This window comes from Leucoraja erinacea, chromosome 11 (assembly GCF_028641065.1).
Source record: "Leucoraja erinacea ecotype New England chromosome 11, Leri_hhj_1, whole genome shotgun sequence".
Classification (NCBI taxonomy): Eukaryota; Metazoa; Chordata; class Chondrichthyes; order Rajiformes; family Rajidae; genus Leucoraja; species Leucoraja erinaceus.
Window position 1 is genome coordinate 45,023,412 of NC_073387.1, and position 21,889 is coordinate 45,045,300.

The 21,889-nt window shown below is 35.9% G+C and overlaps 1 protein-coding gene across 2 annotated transcripts in view; it reads left to right on the top strand.

Annotated features, from left to right (window-relative positions):
- The window catches only part of LOC129701740 (mitogen-activated protein kinase 9), a 42,427-nt gene extending 20,901 nt beyond the window's left edge, over positions 1 to 21,526 (top strand). Inside the window, exons 7-13 of one of the 2 annotated variants that reach the window (XM_055643137.1) lie at positions 1 to 124; positions 2,537 to 2,608; positions 6,430 to 6,612; positions 7,115 to 7,239; positions 10,959 to 11,022; positions 13,381 to 13,458; positions 15,892 to 21,526. The exon at positions 1 to 124 is cut by the window's left edge and continues 42 nt beyond it. In XM_055643137.1, the coding sequence (XP_055499112.1) occupies positions 1 to 124; positions 2,537 to 2,608; positions 6,430 to 6,612; positions 7,115 to 7,239; positions 10,959 to 11,022; positions 13,381 to 13,458; positions 15,892 to 16,034 (789 nt within the window). In that variant the 3' untranslated portion in view covers positions 16,035 to 21,526. Of the gene's footprint in view, positions 125 to 2,536; positions 2,609 to 6,429; positions 6,613 to 7,114; positions 7,240 to 10,958; positions 11,023 to 13,380; positions 13,459 to 15,886 lie in introns of both variants that reach the window. The other variant, XM_055643138.1, reaches the window with a different exon arrangement.
- Positions 21,527 to 21,889: the final 363 nt, after the last annotated feature.

The following is a 21,889-nucleotide window of genomic DNA, read 5'->3' on the forward strand; positions in this document are numbered from 1 at the left end:
CTGAAAATTCTAGATTTTGGGCTGGCAAGGACTGCCTGTACTAATTTTATGATGACGCCATATGTCGTGACGCGATATTATAGAGCACCAGAAGTTATCCTAGGAATGGGATACAAAGAAAATGGTAAGGTATTCCTGCAAGATGTGTTACTTAGAGGACACAAAATGTAGTTGGCATGAATTCCTGAGGTGTTCTTTTGTCAGTTTCTTCCCCCTTTTAGTTCTTTTTGAATTATTGGACACCCAATTGCCAAGAGTGTTACAAAAAAATCACCCCAGTTTCCATTCTCAATGTGTTGACAATTGGATCTTGGATTTCTAGTAGAAATCACAGCAAAGCCTGATCTATTCACTTAACAAACTCCCACATATTTTTTAACAAGGACGTTCACTAACGATCATTCCAGCCATAGCTTTCCTGTATACCAAATCTGCATGTAGCATTTAAGTTCTGGTCCGTTTATGGCGGGCTTATTCATCTGAAACCGACAATAAATGTTATCATCTGTATGGCTTGTTTTTGTTTAATTCCACATGAAGATAAGGATGTAGGAATAAACATAATTGGCATTGGAAAAAATGAAAATCAAGTCCAATAGTCTTATGCCCAGGCAACAGTTTGAGGTTTTGTTCCATGGTCGCTTGGATTGGCAGGGATTTCTCTTGGATTTTCGTCTAGAATTTGCGTTACATAAAGTTTTATTCACCTCCGTATTTGTTCATATTGGACATTTCCAACATCCTCAATTGAAATGACATGTTAACAATTACTAATTAGTCAAAATTAAATAGCATTACAGAACAAAAATGAATGCAAAAATCATAGGTGATAGTTACACCAATTCTGCTGTATTCTGAATTGAGACAGTGGCGTTTCAAAGTTAGGAGTGCTTGTTAGGATGTGCACTTTCTCTTAAGTCCAAAAAAATGGATTGTGTACATTTGATTCAGCTGAATTGCTATATTACTATCAGTTTGACTCTATGATGTATATTGGTGCATGATTATCTACTATAATTATATGGAGTGATAGCATAATTTAAGATTGCTGAACATGTCAATCTTGGTAGGGCCAAAAAGTCACAGGAATAATGCACTCGAGTGTCCCATATTTCCCCACCACAATAAGCCCAATCTCCCTTGATTCTGGGCAGGTCAGAACCAGTATGCCTGAAATTGCAGAGGCCTTAAACTTGACATGCTGATGCAAGTCTTAACATTTAATGCCCACGAAAGTGACAGCAAATGAGTTCCAGCTCTGGGTGGGATATTCAGCAGTGCTATTGAGTAGTTGGCTAGTAGGATTGCTCAAATAGTTCAGACCCACACTTTCTCCAGCTGTTTTTTATTTAAACAGTGGGGTGCAGATGATGTGCCTACAACTCTTAATTTAACGAAGCAAAGACAATATGGATGTTGTAGCATTTCTTTAGGAAGCCATATAAGCGATTTCTTCAAGCAGCGGGAAGGGAAGTAGGGTTGATTGTATTGCACCAAGAGATCTACAGTGTTTGGTATCTGATTCATCTGTGTAAATACAGAAATTGACCGTAATGGTATATTTTCAAAAAGGATCAGCCGTTATTGAATAGTCATTCAAAAAATAATGGTTTTAATGATTGTCAAAATGACTATGGACTTGAATAAACGTTTCCACACAAGTGATTTAGCATGATGCATTTTTAATATGCCTGATCCTGGTAAAATGTCTTGCCCATGTTATTCAGTTCCTTGCAGCTGCATTAGTTTTTAAATTGCAGCTGAATTGGAATTACACTTTTTTATTTTCTTCAAAAACGTAACTTGCAAGATAAGTAGACACGATGTAAATAGCATAGCACCTGGTTCAAATATCCAAGTAGATACAAGTAAATCAGGAAATTCTTAACTTATTTCTGAAATTAAAATCACAACCTTTGTTATAAAATTCTACCCAATGATCAATTTATTTTTCAAAATATTTGATTTTTACTTTAAGATTTGTAAATGCATGAAGCTTATTGCTCAAATAACAAAAACGAGGATAAAGAACATAATTGAGGTTCTCTGGGCTTTTCAGGACCGATGAATTGTGCCATTGTTGCACTTTTGATTGCATTTTGTGCAGTTGCTCAGTGACGTGTTAAATAGAATTTTATTTTCCTTTTTCTGGGTAAACTCCCCCTATGTATACCATACAGTGGATTTATGGTCTGTCGGTTGCATTATGGCAGAAATGGTGATTCACAAAATCCTGTTCCCTGGAAGGGATTGTATCCTTACACATGCAAAAATACATTTATTCATCCACATGAATGGAAGTGTGTTTATATATATGTGTGTGTGTGTGTGTATATAAAGATATAAAGATAATAATAAATACATATTGAAACAGCGAGCTTGCTGTCATGCATTTCCCAGGCCCCGCAAGTTGTTAATTGTTCCAATTAATATTCCTTGTCATTGTCACATTATGTAAATTTCAATACATTTTTTATTGTTGCATTTTATTTTCTGAAAGGCATGTTAATTATCCATCATTTCATTTTATTTTCAGTTGATATCTGGTCAGTGGGGTGCATCATGGGAGAAATGCTGAAAGGTTCTGTGCTATTCCAAGGCACTGATCGTATCCTTCCCCAGCCATTTCCGAATCCAGTCATAAATGTTGAGGCAAAAAGATCATTACTTTCCCCTCATTTTGAGGACCACAAATATGTTTTAAGGTGAAATAGAGGTTATTTTAGTTTTTATTATTTTCAATGCTTGCCATTCGTGAATGTTTTCTTGTGACGCTCTGTGTACATATTTTTCTTTAAACTGTTCACATGCTTGACATTGATACTTTCTCATATACATGAGACATTCTCCTTCCCCACATGGTGTAACTCATAACTTTTGCTGTTTCAACATGTTTTTGCCCAACAAGAGAGCAAGCAATAATTTCTGTATCTAATTGAACCCCACAAAAAAAACTTGATTTAGAAAAATTTTAGATTAGCTTAACTCATTAAAGAAATTTAGTTTCTAGGAATTGTTTATAATGTATAAATTATTACATTTAAGATTGTAAACGGTTTGTGATGCTATTATTTTGCTATTTTGAAGGCTTTGCATGCTAATTTAATTTTGTAAGGATGTAAACTAAGTTTCCTGGTTGAGTTCAATAAGATTTGGCAATTTACCCTTCGAGATGACAAGTAACAGCAATAAAAAAAAGTGATACTTTAAGATTTTAACTAAAAATATAAGTATGTGAAGACCTTTTCTAAATCTTGGATTTGGTGTGCTTTTATTCATCTGGCTTTACTGCTTGTATGCACCTTTTCATATAAAATTATCCACAATCATTTCTAATAGAAATGCTGAGATCGGTTTCATTTTGAATATTTATTTTAGCATGCATGCATGTCACTGATTGTGCAGAGCTTAGAATATTGATTCCATACCACTTCTAAAATGCAGATGTATCTTAATTAAGCTTTATACTGTTGTTTGACATCAATGTTGTTAAGGGTCTGTCCCACTTGCATGCGATTGCATGCGTTTGGCGCGACCAAACGGAAGCAAAGTTTGCGCTAAGTACGCGCGTGACATCATTTGGGTCATACTTACCAATCAGCTGGGCAGGAGGCGGGCCGTCTGAATTTGGGCGTCAGGCAGTGACGCCATCACGCAACGCCATGCCGCGCGGTGACGTCCTCGCGCTAGGCGTACGCCATCAAGATGCTGCGTACGAACGTAATGCGCCTGCATGCCGACAGCGCGCGAAGATTTCGAACACTGTCAGATTTTCAGAGCCCCGCGCGATGTCGGGACCAGCCGCGCACAACTCCGCTCTTCTAAGTGGGACCGGCCCCGCGCGGCCATACGGTGTCCGTATGCCTCAAGCGACCACATTTGGTCGCGCCAAATGCATGCAATCGCATGCAAGTGGGACAGGCCCTTAACTCTATATCATTGGCAATTGCCTGACATGTGATTTGTTGGAAGAAATCACAAGTATTTAGGATTTGCAAGAAAAAAGTCAATCTGGATTGCAACTGATAACATGATGGCATTATATAATGGCAATGGCAGTAAATTTCCAACGTTTACAGTTTTGAGTTTTGTGATCTGTTTAGATTACTGGTGGCTACTAAATGAGTTGTGCAGTACATGCAGTATTTTCTCTGTCACTGAAATATTCTCACTTGCTGATGCATATTATTTTATTTGCCCTACCTCAAACATTGGCTTAAATAAGTAATGCAGATAGAATATTTAGACACAATCTTTATTGTCTCAAACTATTTGACCTTTGTTTTATGTGATGCCATGATGTAATAATCCACTAATTGGAGAATTTGAAAGATCAAAACTGATTTATTTAGACTGTCATCAGGGAAGAGATGAGAGAAAGATGATCTGTGTAGTGTCTCTGATGCTCTGAAATGTAATAATTAGTTTTTACTGCACTCCTTGAGGGCTTAAAATGATTGTGTAATGCAATCACAGTGGCCTCCTCCCACGAGCAATTAAAACAAGATTACTCAGTTTTTGGGAGAGTTTTAATTGCAAAATTTCGAACTCGGCTGTTAAAGGAAGCAGACAAATTCATCCTTTGATCATCTCAAATCAATTTTTTTTTTTACCAGAAAATATTTTCCATATCATAAAGTGAAAAAATAATTGTAAATGAACATTTTCCTTAGTGAAGGTACAATACATATCTATCATGCCATAGTAATATATAGTCGTAGAGCGTGAAAACAGGCCCTTTGTGCCAACTTGCCCATGCTGACCAATATGCCCCATCTACATCTGACTACAATTGGCTCATATCCCTCGAAACCTATCCCATCCATGTACCTGCCTAAATGTTTCTTATTGCACAAATCTTACTCGTGTGTAAAATAAAAAATCTTTTCCATCCTATTTTCTTGCTCAGAATAGCCCTATCTATGATCTCTTGATTCAAAGAGGTACAGAACTGATCATATCCACTTTTTTTTATAGCAGATGTGCTATCTGGGATAAGATTGCGAGAGGCTCTTATTTATCTCTTAAGCATCTCCCGTAGAAAAGCAAATGCTGAAAATCTGAAATAATGCCGTAAAACACTGCAGACAGCAAGTCGGGCCAAATCTGTCGGAAGCTCATTTCATAGTCATAGAGTGATACAGTGTGGAAACAGGCTCTTTGGCCCAGCTTGCCCACACTGGCCAACATGTCCCAACTACACTAGTCCCACCTGCCCGCATTTGGTCCTTATCCCTCCAAATCTAACCTATCCATGTAGTCCTTAAATGGTGCCTGGAACTGAACACAATACTCAAAATTCATGATTTTTATTAAAAGAAAAAAGAGTGGAGGACAATGGGAATGCCTGTGATGAGCTGGAGTGCAGCTTAAAACTTGCTATCCAACTTTACCTCATCCAAATGAATCATCATCAACCAGAAACAAAATTGGATGTTTCTTTCTCCTGCTTAACATAAGTATTTCAAGCATTTCCTGTTTTTACATCCTTAACTTTAACCTGCTTGAACATGTCTGGCTTGGTAGTTCCTTTGGGGCAGCTTCCACTTTGGCTCAAATATTGCTATGAATTACTTTGGAATGTCTGATGGCATTAAAGACACTTTAAACAGTTGAACTGTTGCAGAAAGGAGTAGTCAGTGTGAGTAGTAATGAGAGAAATGTGAACCATGGTCGTTTAACTTATTTTTAAATGAGCATGAATCACAGGCACTGTCTTATTTCCAGTGTTTCATTGCATTGAAATCAAAGCTAATCTCATAGAAGCAGTCTATAAAATCTTTCTCCTTCAAAGCTAAAATATAGAAACAAAATATTTTCACTTCTTTTGCAATTTTAAGGTTAATTTTTACTTAAACAGTGTTGACATTTAAAGTAGATTTCTGTTGTGTAGATTAAAACCTAATGAAGAGACATGGTTGAAGTAAAAGGAATATTTTAAACTTTTCAAATATTAGGTAAACTAATAGATCATGAATTGAAATTAAAAGTTACACTGAAAGTTAACATTGATTTATTAATTGCTTTATCCATTTGCCATTTTCTGTAACTTGCATTCAGTCTTGCCTTTTCTATATAAAATAAAATGTATTTTGTCCATGTCTCTCAATATCGGCAAGATCTATTGCTTTTTGAAGCTTTAAATGTTTGCTGAAGGAAATGTTGCTACTTATCTCTCAAATATTTTATCCCACTTAAGTGATTGGGCTGTGAAATGTATTCTTATCCCTGCCAAAATAATACAAACAAATAATACATATAGGTAGACTATATAATTCAAAAATATTTTCTGTAAATATTTTGTTTGAAAGTTGAAATTCCAAACAGAAAGCAAGATAAGTTTAGTGATTACATTACAAATAAGTTTTATTTTAATCCTTGTGGGCATGAAATCCTGTTAAGCTGTTTTCCTGAGCCAGTTGGCCACAGATATTGATCAATGGAATAAAGTCATTGAACAGCTAGGAACGCCATCGGCAGAATTCATGAAGAAATTGCAGCCAACTGTACGGAATTATGTAGAAAATAGGCCAAAATATCCAGGGCTTGGTTTTGAAACATTATTTCCAGATTGGGTTTTTCCAGCAGATTCTGAACGTGACAAGTTAAAAGGTATGGTTTGCTTTATAAAATAGTATTTGAATCAATTTCAAAAATGCTTGTGTTTTAAGACTTCACAAAAGCATCTGTAATAAAATAATTTGTAAACCAGTTGGTGAATATACAGTGTAGCATTATCTGCAATATACCAGTAAAACACGAAAACATTGTGTCGAAAATCTTAGTTATATCAAATTGATGACGTTGACACTATTAACATAGCTCAATTAACTTCGTTATTTCTTGTTTCTTCTGGAATTTTGTAACCAAAATATAATGTAAAAATGAGGCATTGGATTTTGCACACTTTTGTCTATGAATAAATTAGTTTCTTTAGGAAACTTTCAGCTCTGGTCATTGTGCTAACATTGTGTAGATTTATTGAAGATTTGGTATGAAATAATCGTTCCTGCAAGCACATAAAAAAGTAATGCTTTCTAAAATGATGGATTTCTTTTTTTTAAATGCCAGTTTAAAAAATGTTTTTACATTTTTTATTTTTTTTAAATGCCAGTAAGTCAGGCCAGAGATCTTCTCTCGAAGATGCTAGTGATTGATCCTGACAAGAGAATTTCTGTGGATGATGCCTTACAGCATCCATATATTTCCGTCTGGTATGATCCTTCTGAAGTAGAAGCAGTAAGTAAACTATTTTCGACCATAACTTTTTAAAGGAATGATGTCTTCTGATTTATGTTACTTCTTTACTCAAGTACAGTGAAATGAAATTTGAAGTGTTCTTTTCCGGATGACAAAATGTTGTACCCATTCAACAAGATAGGCTTTTCACCACAAGCAACAATGCTAATTAGCATGCTAGCATCCACATGTAACGGATCTGTAAACTACTTATTGGGACTATCTTGTTACATTATAAATATGAATTTATATTGGCAATTTTTACCAGTACTTTTTTCATACAACAGTAAAGCTTACTGTAAAATAACATAAATGCTGTAAAATAACATAAAAGTGTAGTATGTGAAGATAGATGACTTCCAAGATATAATAAGTTATCCTGCCTGTTTGGAGGTTAGTGTCAAATTTATTCTTTCCACCAATTTGCCGGTTAATTCAGTTTAATTAATTAGCCAATATAACGGAGGTTAACTAAATTGGTGTAATGTGTGTGGTTAATTTAAAAACCACAAAGTTTGAACATGAAGCAAAAGCTCTAGAATTGAAAACTTAAAAAAAAATCATTTCAACTGCTTGTAATGGTTATCTGTGACCCCGCTAATGGTCATAACATTTCTAATAAATTTCAACTGTACTTTTCAAACAATGATAAATTTGGAAAGTTATGGAATGCACCAGTCCTTATCAAACATTATGTTCGAGAAACACTACAAAAGGTACACATTGACAAAAACTATAATAACTCCTGATAAAACTAAATACATATTTAATCCTATGGTAAAGTCTTTAAAATAAAAATGTTAATTGGTCAGCTCTGACCTTTTTACTTGCAAAAAATAGCAGAGGACTGTCACTTGCTTTTTGCGGGTGGTACAAGTGGCGACCCACCAAAGATAATGATTTTATTGTGAAAATGTAGTCAATGCGATGCATCAGGTGGGCTTTGTTCTGAAAGTTCTCAAACACGAATGGTATTGAAGTTGCATGTGTGTACACCTGGAGAGTTTTTCCATCATATTCTGACTTTCAGGCGCTTTCTGTAGGATGGCCTGTCTCGGTGTTGCTTTTGTAAAGTGAGGCTAGTATAATCGTGTTTCTGTTCAGTTGAGACACGAGGCACGTTACAAATTGATAGCATGGAGGTGTTAGTAAAATTGGCTTTAAAGTAGATAATTATCAGGACTGAATAAATTAACATAATAAATAGAGTTGATGAGAATCGTAGTGATGTCCATGAACTTCAAGTCTTTTGAGACTATCAATTAAGTTAAAGCATGTGACATAAAAAGGACAGTAGCGTAGAAGTGAAGTTGGTTAGATTATGGGTATTGGAGCATTGTGATGAATGTTTTTTTAAGGTAAATAGTTATTCCCTAAGATTAGTGTTTGGACCATTGTCTTTTATTACTTTATGTTAATGACCAAGTTTTGGAGGTGCAAGCCAGAATTTCTAAACTTGTAGATGACACAAAACCTGTCAGGATTGTGATCTGTGAAAAGGATAGTGATAAATTGCAGCGGAAATGTAAATAAGCTGATGAAATGAGAAACGGGTATTGCTCTAAAAGAGATGCATATGGACAGTTTCTTGCTCATCTACTCATATTCTCCCACTCCTTCAGTGCTTTGGTTCTCCTTCTCCTTCTCCTTTGCTGAATTCTGATTTTCCCAATCCTCAGTACTTGGGGTTTGACAATATAATACTTCTTTCCCTTTAATCTAGTATTAGTTTAACGTGATGGGCATGATTCTTTCCTCCAGTTGGCATTTATTTTTGTTTTGAGAAGTAATACCTATTTTTGTTTACTGTCACATTTTAATGTTTCTCAATCCACCGTTGACAACTCTTCCTTGTGTCTTTGTAGTTTGCTTTATTCAGATTCTAGTTTCCAACTAAATTGTGTAATTTTCTCTACAAATCTATGTACAATCTATGATCACTATTCCCTTAAGGCCCCTTAACTAACTGATCGTTTGGCTCCGTTACACATTACCAGACCTAAAATAGTGTGTTCCCTTGTTGATTTCTAACAAATGATCACTTACACAATTCATCTTCCATAGTATTATTGATTTTGTTTTGTTCAGTCTGCATACAAATTAAAGTCACTCATGATTATTCCATTATCCTTACTATAAGCACCTCAAATTGTCTGATTTATGCTGTGCTTTGCTTTACCGCTGTTTTGAGGCTATAATACAATTCCAACCATTATTTTCTGCACTTGCTATTTCTGGGCTCCAAAACTGATTTTTAATTTAAACTAGACCAAGTGCAGACCTGTTGGGTCTGTTCCCCCAACACACCCGTTCCCTACCCGTAGCCCCCTCGGGAGTCGTGGTTCTCCAACTCAAGCCGTTCCCAAACATAAGATTCCAGCACTCCCCTTGCCTTCCTCAGCAGTGATCATTTAAAAAAAATCCAGTTGTACTTGCCCTGCGTGTTGCAATAACAATAGCCCTCCCCCTGCTAGTCAAGCCATTGTGACATAAAAAAATTCCAATTGCACTTGCTCTGTGGGTTGCAATAGCAATTCGCCCTCCCCCTGCTACTCGAGCCATTGTGACGTCATCAGTTGAAGCTGGTCGGTTTAAAATTCAAAGTATTTTAATATTTTTAAACTTTAATCAGTAATAAGTCGAGAAATAAAGCATAAAATGTTTAGTGAAAGTGATCTCTGCCTAGAGGGGAAAAATGTGAATCAGAATATGTAAAAATCTTGTGAAAGTTGGCATTATTAAAGCTTTAATCGCGAATAACATGTCAAATATAGGATGAAATCTTCATTGAGGCTGGTCTCTGCTAGCTGAGCCATTGTGACGTCATCAGTTGAAGCTGGTGGTTTTAATTTCAAAGTCTTTTTACTGTTTTAGACTTTTAATCAGTAATGATCGTGAATAAGTCGAGAAATAAAGCATAAAATGTTCAGTTAAGGTGTGTTCCGGCCCTGACGAGAAAAATGTCAATCGGAATATGTATCAATGTAATCGTTACCGCATAGTGTTTTTAACGAAGATGTAAAGACAACCATATATACACACGTAAAAGATCAGACTTTTAATAAGTATATGATGAGACTTGGCCTCTCCATTTTAATCGCATTCTTTGATGTCAGGTTTACCCATTCTATTTTGCCTTCTTCAAAAGTGAATGAAACCTTGGTCAAATTATAACCCTGTTGCTGTAATGACAATTAGATGATTCTCATTTATTTTCTTGTGCCATTAATCCATGATCTTGTTATTGGTGCTGCACAAGTTGATAGTTGTGTCTGCTATTGTAAAGCAGTAAGGCCTTGAGTAGATTGCATCAGGCTGCTCAGTTCGGGATGTTTGTGCTCCGATTGTGGTGTTAATTCCAGTAGCAGAGCACGAGATTAATTGTGCTGGCAAGTTCACTATGGAACTTCAACTAGATTTGGCTCGGTGCGTAAGATAGTTAATATTTTTCATTAATAAAACACATCACATTCAGCATATCTCAACCTAACTAGACCAGTTACAAGCAATAATCTCTTGTAATCTGTGAACATCCTTCTGTAGTTTTGGAGTAGTTACATAACTAATAATATCAGAAGTCCAGTATTGTTTTAAACAGTTAAGCTATAATTCCAATCGAGTGATACACATGTGTACAATTTGTTTTAGTACATAGTATTATAGTTGTTATAAACCTGTGTATCTCAATTATTCTAATAAAGTTTTGTTTTGTGAATTAGCCCCCTCCACAGATCTATGATAAACAATTGGAGGAAAGGGAGCACACTATAGATGAATGGAAAGGTAAGTAGTCAGTGGTGTACTTCAGCATTGCACTAAAAATGTCATTTGTTTTATTAAAAGATTGTTTGAAATTTTATTTAAACCAAGCTGGGTCTGCATCGTTAACAATAACATTCTAGCATGAAGTAGCTGAAGAATTACAATGTATAATTTTCAATTTGTGGGTAATGACTAATTATTTGTTTAAAAGTAGTTGCTGCCACTGTTGCAATGATACAGTTAAAAAAAATAGCTGAAGTGCTGGTAGTTCCCTCAAGAGCTTTTAATTGTGATTTTGTCCATAATCATCCAGTTATCCATTGACATTTTTTCAGTGCCTTTCTACCCCAGCACTTAGCATCTATTGCCCTAAAACCAGAATTTGGAACTTATTTCTCTTTCTGTTCTTGCTTCATCTTGTGTTATTTTTAATCTTATTGCTCTAAATACAGATTTTCAGACTGTTGATCCACACCACTCTGCCAACATTGTCACATTTACTCTAGAACGTGTTACGGTTTTTTCCCCCACATTGTTATTTAGTAGTAGAAAGGGTAGCATAATTTGGACAAAATAAATTCTGAGTTATGGCATACAATTGCGTGTTTCTGACAGAATTCATAGATAGCACATGCTAATTTTTTATTTGACAATATTCAGATAATTAGCAAAGCTGTGCCTAATGGGCCTATCCCACTTAGGCGACGGCTGGGGACTAATTTTAATGGAATTCACTTACAACACCTGGCGAGAAACTTGACAGCACCTACGACAGCAAAAATTGTCGCCACTGTCGTCGAAGATTTTTCAACATGTTGAAAATTTTGTGTCAGTCGCCTGTAGTCGCCCAAAAGATCGCCTAAGTGGGACAGGCCCATTAAATTACTTACTACCATTTTGAAACAGCGCAGCAACATGCTCTTCAGCCCACAATGCCCATGCCAAACATGATTTCAAGTTAAAACTAATCTTCTCTGCTGTCACGTGATCCAAAGGTTGTTCCCTAAAAGCCTTTTCCCTTCTGTGCAAACTTATTCTCCAGCTAAATGTACCATCGTGATCCATGTTAATGTAGACTCCTCTGCTTGGTTAACAGATATCATGCTTTGTTAGCACTGGTTTTGACTCTCTTAGAGGAAAAGACTGTTGCCCTTATTTTTCAATAACTTAATATGCCTGATAGGTGAACTTTGCCTTCGAGTGGCACATCTTCTAGTTTGCTACATTTCTTTGCACTACTTTCTTGTTAACTTGATGTGACCAAAATCATATCTATTAGAATCTTGCTTCTGCATTGGATGCCTTGTCCTGGCCTTTCAATTTGAATATTTAAGCCTTCTGGGCTGCTCCAGCAAATGACACATCCCTTCCTCAGATAATTATGATTTTATTCAAAAGTCAGGCTCACAGGATTTGATGCGCACTATTCCCCTACCTTAAAATAAATATAATTCTATCCAGATATTCTCTTGGAAGCAAAGGAAACATCTTAAACCCTTTATTAAACTGTAATTATAAGATAACCTTTGATAAAATGCAGGGTATAACCTTTGATAAAATGCAGGATATCCAGGGAATGGAGGGATGTGGATCACATGCAGGCAGAGATGATTTGTTTAACTTGGCATCATGGTCAGTGTGGACATTGTGGGTCAAAGGCCCTGTTCCTGCACTGGACTACTCTACATTCTAAAATGGAAGCAAGTAATTTAAGGCACAGCTTTAACACCCATTCAAGTAAAACAAGGCAACTGAACTTGGGTTTCGTCCCGAAACATTTTCTATTTCCTTTGCTCCATAGATGCTGCCGCACCCGCTGAGTTTCTCCAGCACTTTTGTCTACCTTCGATTTTCCAGCATCTGCATCCTTCTTAAACAACTGAACTTAACTGTTTTGTCAGTCTATACATTTGTTTCATTTCCAGTGTTCCACTTCTGCTTAACATATAAGATTTGTTTCAGAATTAAAAGAAATAAACATAGTTTGGGCTGGAGTGGGGTGGTACTGTATTTAATTTGACGTTTCTTTAATTTCTATTGTTTGAGACACATTTGGAGATTTAACCTGAAATCATGTCTTTAAATGTTTTATTAACAATGCTACATGAAAAACATGAAATTTATCTGTTGTAGAGATTCAACTTTCCATTTTTCTTCTGAATTTGTAAATAATGCAATCTTCAAATTACAATGTTTTGGCAAAATATTGGCTCCAACTTCAATTAACACGAGAATTACGATTTGACTCGCAGGAAATAATTTTAAGTTACTTTATGTGCCATCTGTTGCATCAGTTAACATTTCAATGAACATTAAAGTTTCCACCGTCATAATCACTTGGCATTTAAGGATTATCATTGTTAACTATTATTGTTTCAGAATTGATCTATAAAGAAGTTGTGGACTGGGAGGAAAGGAATAAAAATGGTGTTATTAAGGAACAGCCCTTACCTTCAGGTTGGTGATTACTTTTGGTTTTTAGTTTTATTTAATCTCTTTGGTGAAGATGTTGGCAAGACCATATTTATTAGCCCTTATTGATTTGAGAAGGAGCTGCAAGTCACTTAGCAATGTTACAAAATTTTGAGATTTTAAAAATCAAGTCTGCAATTTATCCCATCTGAGCATGAAAAGGAGTTTAATTTGACACCCAATTAACTTTCATATCTTCAGTATTAAAACAGTTATGGTCATTTTCATACTCGGAAATTAGCATCTTGTTCCCTATTGCTTTTCTATTGACTTAACACAAAAGCTGTGATCAAGGACAGTCAAATGGCCATAACTTTATTAAAAATTAAGAGAACCGAAAGAAATTTTCAGTTATTATAGATTGAAGCATCCTGAAACAAATATTAAACAATCTTACTTGGATGACCTGAAATTAAAGCATATAATTAGTTAGTTACCCAATTGTAGCGAGAGGGAAGGGAAGAATTAATTTCAAAATTCAATTACTAGATCTAAACATCTATCCATTTGTTAAGAAAAGATTTCATCCGTGGAGCAGATGCGGCGTAGACAGGAATTTTTTAAATAAGAAGTGTAGTCCAGATAGCCATGGGAGTCAGTGGGTTTATAGTGTATGTCGGTTATGAAGTCTATCACCTGCAATGGAGATGGACAAGGAAATGTGTCCAAATAACATTCACACAAGAATTCACAATATAACATGAAGTTTTGGTGAAAATCAGTCAGTTGTGTGCGGGTCAGGTGGCACCAAAGCAGTCGTCGATGTTTAGGTCGGGGATGGGGCCCAAATGGAACCTACAAATAGGCAGGCATAGCTGGGGCCCATGTGTGTGCCCATAGCTACGCCTTGTATTTGGAGGAAGTGGGAGGAGTCGAACAATTTAGTGTTTAATTGCTGTAAATTAATGGCCATTTTAATCATCTTGCGAGTGGGATTTTGTGGAACGCGCTGGTTTGGAACGTTGCGTTTGCAATGAATTTGAGCCCCATGTCGGCATGAAAAACACTGCCGGTTCGGATGGGCTCCGTCACGTTCTCGCAATTAAAAAGTTTGATTAAAGGCATCTTAAGAAGTATTTTTTTAATGTAAAAATAAACAGCCTACCTTGCCTTGTCCCCTACGTGAGATCCATCCCGTTGTCGGCGTTCATGGCTTTAGAAGATGATTTTTAATTTACTCTTAACAATTAAATTATCCAGTGCTAATTTTAATAAACTTAATAAAACGGCAGTCGAAGCGATTTTTCTTTAGCAACTAAGCAGCCTAACAGTGATCGATTTGAATAGGCTGCAGAAAAATCGCATTTTAAACCCGCCCCCTCCTCAAAGGCGCCAAAGTCGCGCACACGGGCAGCAGCAGAACTGCAGCGCCACTGAAGGTAAATTTTGCAACATACCTAAGTCACTGACATCCTAGACTAAACTGGATAGGTACAGAAATGAGATTTATGGGATTCATGTGTGCAAAGCCAATGTTGGCAAAATCCAGTTAACTGCAAGGCTTTGTTCTATTTCACAATTTGTAGAGAAGAATCAGCAATTTTGTGTGATGTTGAACTCGTTTACGTTTAGAAATAAGGAACAAAAAAAGCACACAAAGTGCTAGAGTAACTCAGCGGGTCAGGCAGCACCCCTCGAGAACATGGATAGGTGTTGTTTTGGGTTGGGTCCCCTTCTTCAGACAGAAGGGTCCTGACCCAAAGGGTTACCTCTTCGTGTTCTCCAGGAATGCTGCCTGACCTGCTGAGTTACTCCAGCACTTCCTATCCATTTTCAAAATACGTGGAACGGGTACATTACTGGCTATTTTTGCAGAGGACGATGTGTTCTGTAAAAAGAAAAAAAAAGAAGACAGACATTTATTCTTACTTCAACTTAGATCTTGTTGTAGTTCCTACTTTGTGGGGTTATGATAATGTTCTTTCTCTCTGCAAATAAAATAATTTTGCTTTGTCAAATTTGGAACCTCCTGACAACATGTCCCAATCTGTGGGACATGAGTGGTTTCAGTAAAGTCATTTAGAATTGTCTTTTTTATAGTATTTTCTCTTTTATAGTATTTTATTGGCTGCAACGCTCATTCTACTGTATATACTAATTTTTCATTTAGTGTTATGTCATCCATCTTTGATTTTTATAAGGAAATATTAAATCCCTATAGATGTAGACTACTCGGCTCCTCAAACCAGCATGCTAGATCAAAACTAACCTGATCTTGGGCTCAACTCCAATTTCCTGGCAAGTTTTCATAATCCCTGACTTACAGAATCCAAAAATCTATCTGCCTTGGCCATGACTGCGTCCATAGTCTTCTGGGATAGAGAATTCCAAAACGCCTCAATACTGTGATTTGAATTACACAATTAACAGTCTGCTATCTTCTCAGGTTTTATTACTTCCTTTGTTTACTTAGAACAGATGCAGCAGTGAATAACAACAACAGTCCCTCTCAGTCTTCCTCCATCAATGACATATCATCCATGTCAACAGAGCAGACTTTGGCTTCCGATACCGACAGCAGCCTCGATGCTTCAACAGGACCACTTGATGGTTGCAGGTGATCAGCCTCCTGACTTCAAACATGAGCATTATCAGAAAGCAACGACTTGGTTTGAGTTGCTTTTAAATTAATGAAACCACATTATGATATATATATATATGTGTTGCATGTACCACAAACACAATGCCTATGGTTTACTGTATGATTGCCTGGCTTTGACACTCATAAAATTTGAAAAGGAAATTTATAATGGAATATGTATTTGTGCAAACTGCTCCCCCCAGCCCCTGATTCAGGTGAGCAGGATGTGGAAAATCTGAAGAATGTGTCCATGAAATGCACCAAACATTTTGTCCTCAGTACTCACCCATTTTTCTTCATTGAAGATTTTAACTACATTCCAAAAATTCTTAACATAATCGTCTGACAGCACTTTTAAAATTTCTAGTAATTATTTTCTTAGCATTTTCAGTATGCTATTGGTAAATGAATGAGATCTAAAGATGCAGTATTGTGGATTTTAGATTGTCTCTACACACATTATTAAAAGTCAATTATTTCTGAAATAATAATTGATAATATCAAGCACGATAAACTTTTTTATTTGTATGTAGTTGGCGTGAGTTTTTAAATTTTAATGATCTGGATTAGCATGACGGTCTAGTTTGAGACCTTGTGAAATGGATTTTCTGATTCGTAGAATGATCTACCTGTAATTTGTTATGCAAAACTGATTTTTGCTCAGCTGACCAAAAAGGACGGAACCCAGCTTAATCTGCATTTTAAAGAAGGGAACAAAGACAAATGGGTTTTAGTTACTTGATTGTTAAGAGTTTGCATGGAGTTGGAATAAGGATGTCAGTGTTGTTGAGGAACAGTGCTAAAACGTTTTTAGGATGTTGAAACAAAGGATTTTAATGCAAGTTATTTTGGGCCAGCATTTGGGCATTTTTCAAACTTTGTTGCATTTGAACTAAGAAGCCAATATTAACACTTCATGTGCCTTGTAAAGATTTAAATACTTGCAGAATAAGCCAAAGGTTATCCCCAAAAAACGTTTGACAGTGTGTATCCCACTAGAGTAAACCCATTAAATCCAGTGTAAATTGCAGTAAAATCCATTGCCTTAAGCTTGTGTGACAATGACAAGCCCGTATGCCTCATGAAAAATACACTGGAGGCAGGAATTTCATCTTGCTGTAAAACTGGATTCTTTAAACCAAAAATGAATTATTTATTATGGAATGTACAGGCAAAATTTCCTCTGATCTGCAGTAAAATTATACACTAAACGCAATGAATTTATTGGAACATTGTACATATAATAAGAGGAAATCGTCCCTGACTCTTGTTGGGTTTTCTTTTGAATCAGAAACGTCTGCTTACTGTTATTTAAGGTGAGGTCTGCCTTTATAAGTTACTTGAACAAAATTGTGATTTACGAGACTAACTGCAATCTGTGGAAAGGTGAAATCGTTTTTTTTTATTCGAGAGTTTGTCATGAAGACATTTTTGATTTTCAGCTATTACAAAGCCGCTTTTGTCAGTTGGAAGATAAAGGTTTTTAAACAAAAACTACAAGAATTTCAATGCACACATCAAATAGAATTAATCATAATTCAAAGAATAGCTGACTTTGTACTAGGAGGTGGAGACAGTATTTGAATAATTTAATGTATTCTGCTTTGCTCAGAAATTACTAGTTAAGCATTTGGGAAGCGGAGAATGAAAACTTGCAAATGCACCCTTTAGAACTGTGCTTTGTCGTTTGAATAGCATGTTTAGGATATTTTGGGTTGAAGGGATGATGCTGTAATGAGTTTCCTGCTTAATTAAAGGAGTTGGAGTCTAGATCAATAAACTAATCTGGTGCTGACCTTAGTCACCTGGCTTTTAATAAATAGTGCTATCATTGAATTAAGTGAACAAGTCACCCTTTGATGGTGAAAATCTATTTCATCTGCTGCCCTGCTAAATTCTACTGTGGCAGGATGTCTGAAACGTAGGTAGATAACATTTGATAGAATAAATGAGGTTAATGTATTTCCTTGATGGACATCAGGATAACAAAATACAGGTGGCCTGTACATTTGTGGGCATTATTCTATCCCATAAATTGTTATGGAATTCACAAACGGTTTTAACTTTTCCAGATTCAGGGGTAGCACGGTGGCGCAGCAGTAGAGTTGCTGCCTTACAACGCCAGAGACCCGGGTTCGATCCTGACTACGGGTGCTATCTGTATGGAGTTTGTTCTCCCCGTGACCTGCATGGGCTTTTCCTAGGTGCTCCAGTTTCCTCCTACACTCCAAGGATGTACAAGTTTGTAGGTTAATTGGTTTGGTATAAATATAAATTGTCCCCAGTGTGTAGGATAGTGCTAGTATACTGAGATTGCTGGTTGGTGCACACTCATTGGGCCGCAGGGTCTGTTTCCGCGCTGTATCTCGAAACTAAACTATAAAACAGATCCAGATTCCCAACCCCCCCCTCTTTTGCTGTGTCACTAAGGTATCAAAATCAAGTGTTTAAAATTCAGTTTGCTATATTTTGCAATTGAAGCCTAGATTTGTAAAGTAATCCCCGCAATACTATATGCTCATTTGAGATCTTTATCTTGGATAATTTTCTATTAGCTATCAAAAATAGAATTCTAGAAGTTAAAGAAGATCAAGGAGCTTGTTTTGCTGCTTTCAGATTTCATCATGATATACAATTTTAGCACTTTTCCATAATATTAGTTGAGAGTTGGGAAATTTAGATTTTATTGTGTATTCTCAAGACAAAAAATGATGGGAAATATTATGTAACTGTTGGGTACATAAGGGAGAGTTAAAAGATGCAAGTGCAACATTGAAGAAGCGATTAGACAGGTACATGGACACAAAATATTGGAGTAACTCAGTGGGTCAGGCAGCATCTCTGAAGAAAAGGAATGTGACGTTTTGGGTCGAGACCCTTTATCAGACCTGAAATGTCACCTATTCCTTTTCTCCAGAGATGCTGCCTGACCCACTTAGTTACTCCAGCATTTTGTGTCTATCTTCAGTGTAAACCGGCATCTGCAGTTCCTTCTTACACACGGGTACATGGATTGGACAGGTTTAGAGGGAAATGGGCCAATATCAGGCAAGTGGGCCTAGTGTAGATGGGACATGTTGGTCAGTGTGGCCAAATTGGGCTGAAGGACCTGTTTCCACACTGTATGACTGCACAAGCTTGGATTGAATTAAAGATCTAAATTAATTGCAAGACATTAAGGTCTGAGCAAAATGTAGCTCATAAATTGTAAAATAAAGTAAATTGTTTGAATTAAAGGTGGAGCAGTAAATTAATGTTATCTGTAACTCCAAACCATAGTAGTTTTCAGTTATCTCACAAATCAACTTGCAAATGAATTTCACAATGATTAAAATCAATGTTTAAGACTTTGCTTCCTTGCAAAATAGAATGAACTTGAACTGCGGCTTATTTAATATTTAATTTACTAAAATTTATATAATTATTCCTGTAAAAATATTTTAATTTTTAATCTTAATCTGTGCATAACTAATATTTCTTAGTATTACCAATAGCAACAAAATCATATCCAGAAATGTTTGCTGTGATAAAGTCTCATTCCTACTATGCATATATGTCTGCAAATTTGCTGACATTAATTTAAGGCAGGTTCACTTTGGTTTTGATCACTTTAGGAAAAAGTTTACCCTCCCTTTGATAAATGTCTTGTTTCATGGAGAGAATTTAATTTTTCCATGATGCACAAATACCTTTGAAGGGGAGAGATTTAAGAAGGACATTGGGCAACTTTTTCATTCGGAAAGTAATCTGTATCTGGTACGAGCTGCCAGTGGAAGCTACAGAAGTGAACACAATTATGAATTTGAAAACATTTGGACAGATATATGGATAGGAAGGGTGTAGGGGCATGTGGGCAAATGGGACTAGCCCATTATGCCAACTAGGTCAGCATGATCAAGCTTGGCTGAAGGACTTATTTCCATGTTGTATAGCTCCATGACCACTCGTGTTTTGTGATCTAGTTTTAGTTCCAAGGTGATATTGAAACAAGAAAATGAGAACAAAGTCTCAGTAAGTTGTATTGAAATAGTGCCTTGTTTTATCAAAAAGGTTAAAATTGTTTCATTAATTTATTTTTTGAGTAGAGATATTTAGACAAATGATTATTTTGCCATAGTTTTAGGTGATCTTTGTTTACCTCTGTTCAGTTGACAGCAGATTAAATCTGGCATAAGTGATCTATCAACTGAAATTTACCACAACGTGCAGAATGAAATGACAAATTTAAAGATGTTGTGGGAAATGTAACATTTTTGCTGTAAAGTATCGATGTTGATTTGTCACAAGGTCTGACTTGTGATGCATGTTCATTTGTTAATTTGCTAGTCTTCTGTAGAAGCTTGCTGTAAAATACTGAATTCTTTTGCAAATTTCAATTTCTAGCTTTTGCTGCAAAACCATGTGTCATATTTTTCTCTTGTTTCCATTTGAAATATATTTAATTTAGTGAAACTCAACTGCTCACCTGGAATAATTATGGGGCTTTACAATTTGGTGTCATTTTTAAAACATTCAATCTTTGAGAAGTAATGTGACTTTGAGGCAATGCTATGATAAATTCAAGTGATTGCATCTTTCAGCATGTTTAATATATTCGTTGTGTGCCTAAGCCTCACGCTAGATTGCACAAACTGCACATTAAGGTGGTTTGCACAGAAACTTGATTTGAAAATGTCCTTAAATTGTTTAGAATGATTGTGTTAAGAGTGGAAAAAAGATAGGTGTAAAGCTTTTAACTGTTTGTAGCCACTGTAGGTGAATATGAATATGTTTGGTCTCTGTGTGCATCAGGGCTTGACACTAAATCAGAGCTAAATTACATAAGTATCAATGTTTTGTCAATTTCAGGCCCAGTGCTACATAATACTGTGTACCAATTGAATTGTGAATTCTGTGGTACTACCATGCTTATTTTGTGTCACGGTTGTCAAATAATAGCAGCGTCAAGGCCTGATATTTGCAAAGTGTTTTTCTGTTAATGCTCTGAGTCATTTCCATTGAGTAAGCATAATGTTGATAGAAAGGGCTGCTGTTAAGTACTGGTATCCTGAAGCTGTTAATGTTACAAGTGCTTTTAAAGTACTTACTTGAAAATGTACTTGCAACCTAACCAGCTATGTTCCATCATCTGCCTGTTACACGGTGTTTGTGCAATAAGAGATCTTGTATATAAAGATTGTTGCCAATTGACATTCATGCTGGATTTTTTATTTTGATTTCAAGTTTGACATTAGATGGTGCTTTTTTTGTACTGACAAGAGTCCTGCTTTGTGTTTTTTTTTAAAGAAAATATTTTATAGATTACTTTGTTTTTAAAGGAACTATTATGATCAGCTAACGTCAACTGCTCCAGGATATAGAATGGATTAAGATAAATCTGAAGGTTTTTCCAAAAGCAATTTTACCTAAGAGCCTCACTACAGAGGATACACATGTGAATGCAAATAAAACTGTGGTCTTCAAAAACATAAAGGCTTTGAATTTTGATATTTTCTCTTAAGCCATATCCAAAATGTAATATGCATTGTAGAAACCTGCAGATGCTGGTTAATACACAGAAGGATACAAAGTACTGGAGTAACTCAACAGGTCAGACAACGTCACTGGAGAACGTGGAGAGATGACGTTTCCAGTCGAGACCCATCTTCAGACTTGAAATGTGCATTTACATTTACATCTCTGCATTTAAATTTACATTACATTAATATATTTGCATTACATTTAAATATCTCAATAGTCATTGTATGTTATATCCATTACATTCACATAAGTGTCTCCTCATAAGTATTTCTGAATTCAATAATTTCAGCATTAATCTACATTATTTCTGGATAT